This window comes from Protobothrops mucrosquamatus, unplaced genomic scaffold, assembly GCF_001527695.2.
Source record: "Protobothrops mucrosquamatus isolate PMUCROS unplaced genomic scaffold, P.Mucros_1.0 scaffold1926, whole genome shotgun sequence".
NCBI classification, from domain to species: Eukaryota; Metazoa; Chordata; class Lepidosauria; order Squamata; family Viperidae; genus Protobothrops; species Protobothrops mucrosquamatus.
In genome coordinates, this window is record NW_015388047.1 from 12,835 (window position 1) to 24,817 (window position 11,983).

An 11,983-nucleotide genomic window follows, 5' to 3' on the forward strand; every position below is an offset into this window, starting at 1 on the left:
GTGCTTATCTGGATGTTGGTTGCTGGAGAGGATGGGTTCTGGTCTTTTTGTTTCCTTCATAGCTTTTTAATTGTCTCTTTTGGATGGTGTGAAAATGTGGTTTATCTCTATGTGTCTATTGATGGCTGATTTGTCTCAATGCCAAGCAACCAAGAATTCCCCAGGATTTTTGGATTTAGCTTGATTTAGGATGTTCACACTTTCCCAGTTGAAACTATGGTTGAGTCTAACCTAGGGGTGTCAAACTGCCGGCCTGTGGGCTGGACGCGTCATCCCGGAAGCTGCAATGGCAATGGCAAAACTCTCCTGATACGTCTCGCGATGTCACATGATGTCGTGAATTTGACATGTCTGGTCTAACCCATGTATTGTAAGATATGACTCTAACCCATATCTTCTGTTCTGTCCCAGCCTACGTGAGTCCTTGTTAAGCTCACAAGGAGAAACCCCTCTTCCAACAAGCAGGCTGGAACCGTAGGAAAAAACCAATCCCCTTTTATTATTCACAGACCTGAGTCAATGTCCAAGGCAAACAAAACACAGTTCACAGAAACTTGATCCTCAACACAAACGGTTGCCTTCGGCAACAAGCACTTCCCACACCTTCCCTTGTATTATGCAGCCAAGGCGTGGCTTCCTAATGCCTTCTCCTTTGCCTTTGGAGCCGCCCCAGGCTCCTCGTCAGACTGTAAGTCTTCGAGCTCCTCAGAGCATTCCTCTGACTCTGATGTCACTCCAGGCCCTCCTCCTCCTCCTCCTCTGATTCCTCTGACTCAGCTGCCGGGTCCACTGGCTGGCGAGGAATCACAACATCTTCTGACTTGTAGTCGGTGTTCCTAGATGTGCCTGTGTATCCTACATAGTGGCTATTGCAGTCCTTACACTGTATGTTATAGATCACTGGTGTCAACACGTCATGTATCGTGACTCTTTTTGCATTGCTGCAATGGGGTGGGCACGGCTTCAGTATGATGGGTCACGGGCCGGCAGTTTGAAACCCCTGTTATAAATGATTCCTGTTTTTTTTTCCTTTTTCATTGGACTGCTTGGTTTACTTAAGATGTTTTGGAAGGTTTTAGTTGGTTTGCGTGCTATGGTGATGCCTTGTCATTACAATGGTCTGTTGGTCTGTTTATGAGAGGTTTTTTTATTATTTATGCCATAGCAGTGTTCTTCTTTTCATTATAATTACTTGGGTTTTCTCATAAACAACTTTCTTCTTTTTCCCAATGATGTTTGCAATATCCTGTTTTCATTCCTTGCTTAGAACAATAATTTCAGTGCACATTGAGGTTAAATTAAATAACATACTGATAAATCCTCTTCAGTAGTTAAGTTGGTAACAAGGAAGCTGTAATAACTATTAATGGGCTTTTCATATTCCTATTCATTGAAAAATATTTGAAAATAGCTATGGTCACCTGCCAGGATTTTTCTTTACAGGAAGTAGAAAATTGCTTTATATAACTATTTCCAAAATAGTGACCGTGATGTCATGAACTATGCTTTAAATACACTATTGTAGTAAATCCTCATCTTTTTCATGAAAAGTCTATTTCTATCAGTCTAGATTAAATGTTTTAAATTCATTCATGAGGAAAATGTTTGATATATTCTTAGGTTGTATAGGTAAAATACGTTTAAATCTAAAACTGAAATCTTACAACAGTTTCATATTATTCTTATTTTAGGCCGATAGCCCAGAAGACATGCATAGTTGGATTAAAGCAATTTCTGGTGCAATAGTAGCCCAGCGGGGACCTGGAAGATCAGCAGCTTCCATATGTTTTTAAACAACTTAAATTATGACACTTCAGCAGTAATCAGTACTGCACTTATTCTTTTTTTAGTCAACCCTTTCCTAGATCTGGGGTAACACATTTGCATGAATTACAACTTGCATAGACTGTTACGTTTTTGATTCAATGCTAATCTTAAAAATACTCGTATTTCTGTCTTTCTGTATTATCTTAATATTTATATGTTAAACTCTCCTCTCTTAATTTGACCACAAAGAAATTTGTGAATTTATATGATCGTTTTCTGAATTTTGTGCTGGAGACGTCCCTAAACTGATTTAAAGCACCTTGGAATAGAATTCTTTGTAACTTTCAGTTTACAGGCCTCTTAGCACAGAACTAATCTGTGCTTTCAAAAGGATTCTAGATTTCCTTTTTGAACAGCTGGACTTACAATGGCTAATATTGCCAAACTGTTATAAGTGTCAGTAATTATGTAATTGTTCCATAGATCAGGGCTTTTCAACCAGTGTACACGTACCACTTGTGGTACATTAACAAGTGGCAGGCGTTACACAGCCCTGTCTAGCCAAGTGTAGTGGGAGAGGGAAAGAGCCAGCACATGCAAGGACTTACTGTGAGAGAGTCCTCTGCAGCAGCAGAGTTGCTGGGGTGAGGCAAAGGCCCCAGGCTTACTTCTTGCTCACCCTCCCCCATGAGAGAGGAGGAGGGGGACAGAGACAGGAGAGGCTATAAAAGGAGGCAGTTTGGGTGGGAGAGGGAGAAAAAAAACAGCAGCCTTGGGAGGAGGCATAGTCAGCTCTAGCTGCACTAAAAGGAAAGAAGAAGGAGGAGGAGGAGGATGGGGGGAGAGGAGAGGAGATCAAGCAGGCTGGCCATGAGCTGATCTACAACTGCTGTGGCAGCCACCTGTGCTGGCAGCAGCAAACAGGCAAGAAATGCAGTGGGGGAGGGGTCGCCTTCCAAGAGGAGTGAAAAAAGGCAGCAATGGCTGGAGGTGAGGCAGGGAGGGAGGGAGATGGAGAGTGGAAGGATTCTTATGTGCTTTTGTGACTTTGAAGTCCTGGGATTTGTGCAATGTGGGCTTTCTGTTCTTAAGGAGTGTTTGGCAATTTCTATTTGGCTGATGGCTCCTGTTAGCTTCTATTGCTCTGCTATTGTTAGCTGTAAGTTTTGCTGCAAGGGATTTTGAAGTATTTTCTCCTGAATGGATTTTGCCTGTAGCATTCCTTTACTTAAGAATGGAGCCATTTGGCAAGGCAGCCGGCAGCCAGTGCTTACTACATTTTTTTTCTTCCTTAAGTGCCAGCTGCTTAACTTTCTTTTCTAGCCCCTTTTCTTAAAGGGGAATGTGCCTTTTTAAGCTAGTTCACTCAGCAGCTTGTCTTTTCTGTCTCTGGAGGCTTTTCCTTGTTTGATGACTATATGGAAGAGAGAAAATATGGGGGGGGGGGTGTTCAAATTCTTCCTTCAGAAGGAGATGGGAATGAGAAAGAGGGAAGGAGGGAAGTTCCGCCTTAGCACTTGGCCACCAGCAGCCCTGCCATTGACTTTGCTTGTCAAAAGGTTGCAAAAGGGAATCACATGACCCTGGAACACTGTGACCATCATAAATATGAATCAGTTGCCAAACATCCAAATATAAATCACATGACCTGGGCATGCTGCAATGGTCATAAGTGTGAAAAATGGTCATAAGTCATTTCAGTGCAATTGCAACTTTCAACAGGTTTTTTGTTATTTTCGGTCATCAAGTTTTTGACACCTTGCTAGGTGGTACTCAAATATTGCCATATCCTAAAAGTGGTACAATTGGTGAAAAGGTTGAAAAGCCCTGCTATAGATAAATAAATAGAAATTATCCTTCTTTGAGAAGGGAGCAAAGAAGAGATCCATGGTACTATCTGGTCAATCCTCGAGTTGTTTTGCTTAAAATAACATTTTCATTTTTCCTTCCCTTTCTAATATTTCATCTTATTTTTAATACTATGTTAATATAGGAACATTAACATATTTTAACAAATGTCATATAGAGATTATGTTACAATGTTATGATAATTCACCCTACAAGCTTTGTTAATATATGTAGAATATGAAATTTCTCTTTTGCCTTTTAACTACTGTTTCTACTGTTGTTCGTCCATCGATTTCGATGAAGACCTTGACATCTTGTGGATTGTGGGACATCAACGGTGTGTCCGTAGATGGCTGATTAAACCGATGTTAGCACGGAATGTTCTGCCACATACTGAACAGAGAAATGTGGACACTGTTGCTTCAGCATTTGCAGCTCTGGCTTTACGGAGTGCTCGCTTCTCTTGTGCCAAGATTGTCCTCCTGTGTTCATATGTCTGGCACCCCTGGTAAACCAGGGTATGCCATGTCGGTCGATCATGTGCCAAGAGTTCCCAAGAGATGGTGTCGATATCCAGGGACTTGAGAGATGCTTTCAGCGTGTCTTTGTATCGCTTCTTTTGTCCCCCGTGCGATCGCTTTCCTTGAGACAGCTCACCATAGAAGAGCTGTTTAGGGATGCGATGGTCTACTATAGTTATTACGAACAATGCAAAAATGTATGTACACATTTTGACCATGAAGCCTATGATGTAGTATTTACATTTATGAAGATAGCCATAATTAGGATATGATACTCTCTAGAAAGTTGAATCAGTTTTATTTTTCAGCACTTCTGGCACCTTCTTTCAGGTTTTCTCCCAACCCATTGAATAGCCAGTCTGTGTGAGAGCATGATACTCAACATTGGTTTTTACCAAGATAAGAGCTTTGTTGGACTAAAGTAACAGCTTGACTCCTTGAAACTGACTACTTGACTACTGGAAATTTTGAAAGACTGTGCAATTGTAGGGAAATATTCTCTTTACAAGGAAAGTAATACTGATAACTAAAAATCTGAGAGAGATAGATAGATATAGATATACAGTAGATGTAGATGACGTAGATGTAGATATAGATATATAGTAGATATAGATATAGATAGATATATTGTTGTATGTTGTTGTATGTCAGCTTGGGCAAATAACATAAATCAAATTGAAGTAAGCAAGGAGAGTGATCACATCAAAAAGTGGACAGGGGTGCAGAAATAAAAGAAAAAAGAGCTATCCCCCATGTCGCAGCTTGTCTAATGATTCTGTTAGTCAATATCAGGTATGCTTAATTTATCATTTAAATTTAATTGGTGGCATATTTAATGAGATTTGATTTGAAGGGTGAGCTGGTGTATAGTTGGCTTGACTTAGCTCTGCCTATTTGATGCAATATCAGCCCAGACTGCAGGAATTGAGACGAATCACTGTGGTTTACTAGACTTATCAAGAGATTCTTCTCCTTCGGTGAGGGATCTGAGTATGCACATCTTAAGTTAGGTTACAGGATCAGCATGAACATTTGTTCATACACAGGTTCCTCCATTGCCTTATCTGAGCTAGGCAGGATAATTATATGATGTAGAGAATCTGAAGCTCTTTAAGGCTCACAAGCACATATGGTCTCTTTCATGCTTCCATCTGAAAATCTTATGATTTCCATGACAAGCATGGGCAATTTTACTATATCACCAGTTTAAGTATATGTCATTAGCACATAAAGCAGAGCATCCTCATAATTTCATAATTAAGCATTGTGTAAAGATTACGAACGGGGAAGGTTTCTTATGTCTCTGTTCTCATAGTCAAATTATTTTCTGGTAAGGATTGGATTGGTAGCCATCAGACTCACTTATATTAGTGAAGGATCGATCCTTTAGACTTATTTGTGAATTCCAGAATACTCTGAAGGGTTTCCAGGTGAAAGGTTTGGAAACTGCCAAAATGCATTTACAACATCTTTAAATAAATGTTGAGCCATTACTTTCATTAAACTACACTTCATGAGAAAGAATGCTTGTTTTCCATTATATTTTTAGATACAGGTTGCCTGGCTACAATATCTAAATCTAAGTTGGATTATAGCAATTTGCCATAATTGGAGTTACTTTTAAGCTTGGCCAGAAAAATGCAATATTTGTTCTAAAGGAGCTGTACCAATTTCCAATTTGCTGCTGAGCTGTTTGGTGTGACTGTAACAAATTACAAATTTGTATGTGTGTTAGGTCCTAAAGTTCATTCCTTCTGTCCTATATATTTGATCAGACGTTTCGATCTTTTTGAGAAAATTCATTTGCTAGAAATTTGACGCTGCCACCTGAGAAAAGCCATTCTTGATAACAAGTCTGTGAAATTCCTAGCCCGTTGTGTTGCAGATGGCATTTAGCACAATAGATGCTTGTCTCCATTTCAAAATGCATCTTGTGGTCAGATTGGGCTTTTGAATCTTTTTTTCTTTTTCATCTGAAGTTCTTCTGTCCTGTATCTTTTTTGTACACATAATAGCATTTTATTATTTTAAAGATGTGGATATTCTTAGGTTTTCCCAAAATAAGGGTTCTTCTGGTTATGCAGCTTCTACGGTGAAACTATTTTTATTTCAAATTTCTTGTAAAATGTAACATATATTGTATCTTTCTTTTGGGCCGGCCGTTTCATGAAACAAAAGTGGGATAAAAATATTAAAATAAAAATAATAATTCACAGGTGCATTTTTTTCTATAAAAGTAGCTGCCCTTTCACCAAAATAATAAGCTCACTCTTAGTGTGCAAAGATAGCAATTTTATTGCAATGCATTGGAAGCAAAATACAATTTCCTATAATTTTAAATTAATGTAGTGACAAAATTCTTCTATTCTTATATATAGCATAGAATCCTAAAACTTTTCAATTTTGTAGCTCATCCATCTTTAGGGGTTATTTTAAAATTATCCTTTTCTCATTAGTTTAGCAGTTCCATGTAGGCTTATATTGACCCCTTTAGTCTTCAGCAAATTATTCAATTTATTAAAAGTCTGACAAAGTCTTAATATATCATTTAACTCCTCAGACAACAGAAGCTGCCTCATAAAGTGCTATTGGGTAGGAGAAAGAAGGATAATCTGCAATTATTTTCAGAAATAATTGAAGTAATTTTGCTTTTCAGAGCAAGAAAGGATGCTACACTAATATGATAGATTTATACGATTTATATATTAAATACATCCTTCCTGTATGAAAATACAGGTGCATATTTTTCTGTGTAGGTTGACTGTTAGAATTGGTATATCTTCTATGTCAGACTTTAATAAAATAAGAATGACAAACATGTGGAGAACATTTTAAAAGTTAGCTGTTTTCTAATGTCAAATAGTAAAATTATTTGAATAGCACTAATGGTTTTAATAAGAACTCTCAGATATTTTCATAAGGCTAACAACCATCATGAGGAACACAAATCTCAAGTGGGCTTTGGAATTTTTGTATAATGTGCTTAACAAAATTAAACAGCCTGTTTATATCATGATGTATTGGTGTCAGCAAATTGCATAAACACCTAGGAAAAAGCCATAAATATAAAGATCTTGACTACATAAAATGCTGTTTAGACTAATCTTCCTTTCCCTCATCCCCTAATATTGCCTGATGAAGCGCTCTGAAGATCTTAACATGTTGTTTTATTATTTCATTTGATTTTAGTTGCTAGTATAAAAGATAATATTTTTCTATAGATTTGAACCGTTTTATCTACGGAGTAACATGGATATGATTATTATTTTAGGCATCTATCTAGCTTTCATCATTTTAACCAGAAAACATAGTCAAATGGGGGAGGGGGGAATCCCTATTTTTGGATTTGATTCTCATCTTTCAGAAGTTTGAGTGGTCCCACAACAACATTAATCTTCTCCTGAGTTTCGTCCACGCCTCTCTTCTTTCTCATTAAACATCCCTGGTAGCATCGAGATGAATGATCATCTAGTCTACACACTACTAATTTACATTGTAGGTAAACTGAATTGTACTCGTTAAGGAACTTAAAGGAGTTGAATTGGAAACGAACTATATTGTTTCTTGGTGAGGACAGGCTTCTATAAGTAGAGTCTCGTGCGCATCTGAAAAATAAAAAAAAAGTTGTTTCAGGTATGCCTAGACGTTTACTTCAAATATTTTATTACAGCGTAATGATGTATATAATTACTAAATTTCTGCAGAGTAGGCTGACTCTGATGATTATGAGATGCACTAGAGAATAATGGAGAAAGCATATAATATTGGAATATCAAAATGAATAAATGAAACCCAAATTTGGGGCTCGTAAAAGTGCTTCAAGATATGTACTTGGGAGGGAAAGTAATATGTTGCTAGTACAGAGGACTGTATAGTAAGAGCAAGGCAATGGCCCAGTAGTAATAACTATTTTTTTATTTTCAAAATATGTAAAATTGACCATAATCAAAAGAAAGTTTGGTCATTATTATACATTTTGTGACCACTCCATTCAGCCCACAATATCCCTTTATTCTCCTTAGTTTTTCTATATGCGATTGAATTATTTGATATTAGCACATATTTTATCATTTGATATTAACATTTAATATTTGAAAGAAGTGAAATATTTGATACTAAAAGAACATGGCATTGTTTTGTTTGAAAATGCGTGGTTATAGTTTGCAAATGAACCCTGCCCTTCTTTCTATACTGTTTTAAGAAATAAGACATAAGAAGAAAATCTAACTCAGAATCTATGTGGCTGACACAACAGCAATTCCTTTGTGGACAACTTGGGATTATGGTTCTTACATATTTAATACACACTTACCCACTTCGGATTAAGTCATAGGTCAAGGTTCTAAAATCATTACTATCTGGAGACGCGACACATGTGTCTAGGAAGAGTATAACATTTGGATCAGAACTGTGCAGAGTAGCTTGGAGATATAAATTCTGGTTGAGTGAAACGTAGTATGGTGATCCCACAATTCTACGGCTGAATGATAGTGAGGAATAGAATGCCAGAGAAACATTGTAATGGCCAATTTTCCTTTGAGTCAGGTCAATCGCATTGTGAGCAATAAACATCGTCTCCACAATAGTGTTCTGCTTCATTTCACACAAAACATGAAATTGAAAGTTTTTCTTTCTTGTAATAATATAATCGGGGTTGATTGTCTTGATTACATTGTAATAAATTATTGTGTCATTATTCTTCGTCTAAAAAAGCACAGAAAAAAAGAAAAATTAATCATCAGTGTAGACATCAAAATACCCATTAAACACCACCAGTTTAAAGAGTGCTATTATTTCAGAATTATAATAACAAAAGCTATGTTAACAAAAGCCATGTTACCCATTACAATCATTTCAGTAGCCACAACCCTGGCTCTTCCACAACTCAGATGATGAAATAGGAAGTCAGTCTCAAAGACATAAGGATATCAATTTTTTTTCTCCTTTCCAAAATTCCCTTTTTTATTTTAATTGTAATATTGGTTCCAGTTAATGTATTTAAAGTTAAGCAGAACTTCTCAAACCCAATATCTGAAATTAACTTTAAAGTTACATTTTGTATTGTTAGACGCTGTTCCTGTGGCTCTTACACATCCTCAGGGCGGACGGTTCGGAGAAAAGCCGCCATCGGCGCCGGGATCCAACCGGAAGTCACATTTTGTATTGTTGATAAACATAACATTAGTTCATTTTAAATCCAAAACCAGAGTAAATTTTCTTATAATAATAGTTAAGACAGGAAGAGCGACAAAGCAGATAATTATTAGTTTTAACAACAACAATTAATTCTCACCCTTATCTCTGTGTTACAACCATAGAATGGTATATTAAAGTAAACATAATCGCCTCTGATTTGAGTTGAACATTCTCTATCTGAAGAGTTCAGGTAAACTTGCGATGCATTATAACCGACTGAATGGAGAAAAGGTATGCTGATCCATGCACTCATGTGTCCATCAGAACACAAAAGCCCTAAACAATAACACAGAAACGTTAAGCAAAATGCAAATACATCTAATTATTAGTATTATTTTAATTCATGAATCTGTTTTGGGACCAGATCAACTAATTAAGAAATATCTCTTCTACTTAGCCAGCAAAGGAGACTTTCACTTTCCCTGAGGGTAGAAGCATCCAGATAAAATAACACATAGAAAAGTGGGTTTAACAGAAACAATTACGAAATAACTCCATCTTATCCTTTTCAGGAATATGCAGTAAAAGGGAGAGAGAAGTCAATTTGTGTATGTGTTATATTCACAGGTCAGTAATACAAACCACCCAATCATCGATCAATTTTTGGAATACTTAATGTCAGTAAAAGAAGTTGATCAGAAGTACACTCATGGACCTTTGAACTAAAAAAGTAAACTAAAAAAATGGAAGATCACAAGCCTTAAAACAACAAATTGGTTTCAGTGAAACTGTACCTAGAATGTCAAATTCCACTTCTCTCTGGAAGCTAAACAATTCTTTTTATAAATGCTTATGTTCTGTATAATCAAAATAATGTTAGATGAGTCCTATCTGAATTCACTTCTTTGTGTATCAGTTTGTACACAATACAAGCTTAGTATTGTATTATCATAATATATTAAGCTCCAATCAAAACTAAGAAATAAACTGTTTTATCATGCCACAACTTCATCCCTACTATCTTTTCATAATTGTGTCAAAGGGTAAATGTCGTGCTTAAACCTTCCTCAATCTATAGTCCCAGCATACTAGGTTGGAGAAGCCAGTATTAGACAATTTGGCCAGACCAGTTATGTACATATATGATTCCAGGACTCTTCAGATTCTTACAAATATATTTTATAACTGAGATTCTAAAAAAGAAAAACTACAATTCTTGCATCTGTAACGCAAACTGGGAAACTGAAAATATAACAAAAGTAAACATCTTCATCAAACTGGTGGTTTAACTGTTCAATTTACAATAGCCGACAGACCTTTTTCTAACATCATAATGACAAGGAGAATATTAAAATGTTTAACTAGCTTTCTTTTTCTTTTTTATTGATTTAGGATTTTGTAAACTTGCCTTCACAAGTTTACATGCAATCAAGAAATTCTATAAATCTGGATCAAGAATCAGAGTGCACACTATGGTCAACTTGAATCCTTGCCACCCAAACCTATGGGACAATATATATTCAAGTGCTATATGTGAAATTTATTTTTGACATGTCAAATTCATTATATGAGACATATACTATGGTATTATAATCTATAGGAACTATGAAAAGGAAATAAATGCAAGATTTCCTGAGGGAAAAATGAAGATTTCAGGGGCTGCTAAGACAGATGTTCAAACTTCTGCACTTCTACATTTCTCATTCTAAATTTCAAAGGTAGACTCTAAAGTAGGAAAAAGGAGTAAGGCTATTATCTAAATTCAGTTTAAAGAGGACTGAAAGATTTACTTAAAATTAGGAAATCAGGAAAGCTCATTTGAAATTAAATATTCATTAAATTATTAAGCAATTATACCAACATTGGTCTTTGAATAGAACTACTTGATTAGGTTAATGCTGAAGTTTATTCGGTTAATGCTGAAGTTTATTCAAAATGATATTCAGGATTGCTGTACTATCTAATAGTACTATTAAACTTTAATCTGTTGCTTGATTTAGACATATAAATGGTGAAAGCATAATATTTTAAAATCGTTTTTAACTTTTTAAATCTTAGGTTTACAATCCCTTGCAGAGTAGAAAGTACTTCTTAGTCAAATGACTATGAAATGCCAGATTCTGGCATTTTGAAAACACACTAAATATGACAGTAGTAATTTATGAATGAGTCTTTAAGAGAAAACAAAGAGAAACCTTTATTCTACTATGCCTGCTGCTACTTTGATCCAAATTGAGGGGATGGGGGGGGGAAATTCATCATCTCTAACCCATATTTTTTACAAAGCAAATAAACATGCTTGATTCATATCATGTAGTGGATTCAAATCCTCCTACCACAATTCTTCCTGCCACAATACTTGTGGAACATTTGGGGGCTTATTCCTAGATAACTTAGATAACCTGTGATCTCCAGTGACCTGCTTAACTCTTTACAACTCATCAACTAAACAATATCAAAGAAAAAGAATAATATCTTACTCGTAGCTTTAGGAGCAGTAGTTGGTGTAGTAGGTATCGGTTCTGTGAATACAATAAAACAATTAAACATGATGATAATTACTTTTGTTCAATCTATATACTACTAAAACTCTTGGGTCTGTTGGTTTGTAATCTTAATTGGGTGAATTGGAAAGTATAGGGCAACAGTTATTGAACCGAGGTAACTCATATGGGCTAACTTACAGAATGCTAAGGCCCCTGGAGAAGTTG

The 11,983-nt window shown here is 36.2% G+C and overlaps 2 protein-coding genes across 2 annotated transcripts in view; one reads left to right on the plus strand and one right to left on the minus strand.

Moving 5' to 3' along the window:
* Positions 1 to 1,793, plus strand: part of LOC107294362 (pleckstrin homology domain-containing family A member 1-like) — a gene marked incomplete at its 5' end in the record, with an annotated part of 4,785 nt that extends 2,992 nt beyond the window's left edge. The window contains 1 exon segment of the mRNA XM_015823595.1: positions 1,692 to 1,793. Within this exon segment, the coding sequence (XP_015679081.1) occupies positions 1,692 to 1,793 (102 nt within the window).
* A 4,615-nt stretch (positions 1,794 to 6,408) lies between these two features.
* The window catches only part of LOC107294364 (deleted in malignant brain tumors 1 protein-like), an 8,051-nt gene continuing 2,476 nt past the window's right edge, over positions 6,409 to 11,983 (minus strand). Inside the window, exons 2-5 of the mRNA XM_015823598.1 lie at positions 11,753 to 11,794; positions 9,430 to 9,608; positions 8,449 to 8,840; positions 6,409 to 7,741 (exon numbers count right to left, since the gene is read on the minus strand). Of these exons, the coding sequence (XP_015679084.1) occupies positions 7,471 to 7,741; positions 8,449 to 8,840; positions 9,430 to 9,585 (819 nt within the window). The 5' untranslated portion in view covers positions 9,586 to 9,608; positions 11,753 to 11,794 and the 3' untranslated portion in view covers positions 6,409 to 7,470. The remainder of the gene's footprint in view (positions 7,742 to 8,448; positions 8,841 to 9,429; positions 9,609 to 11,752; positions 11,795 to 11,983) is intronic.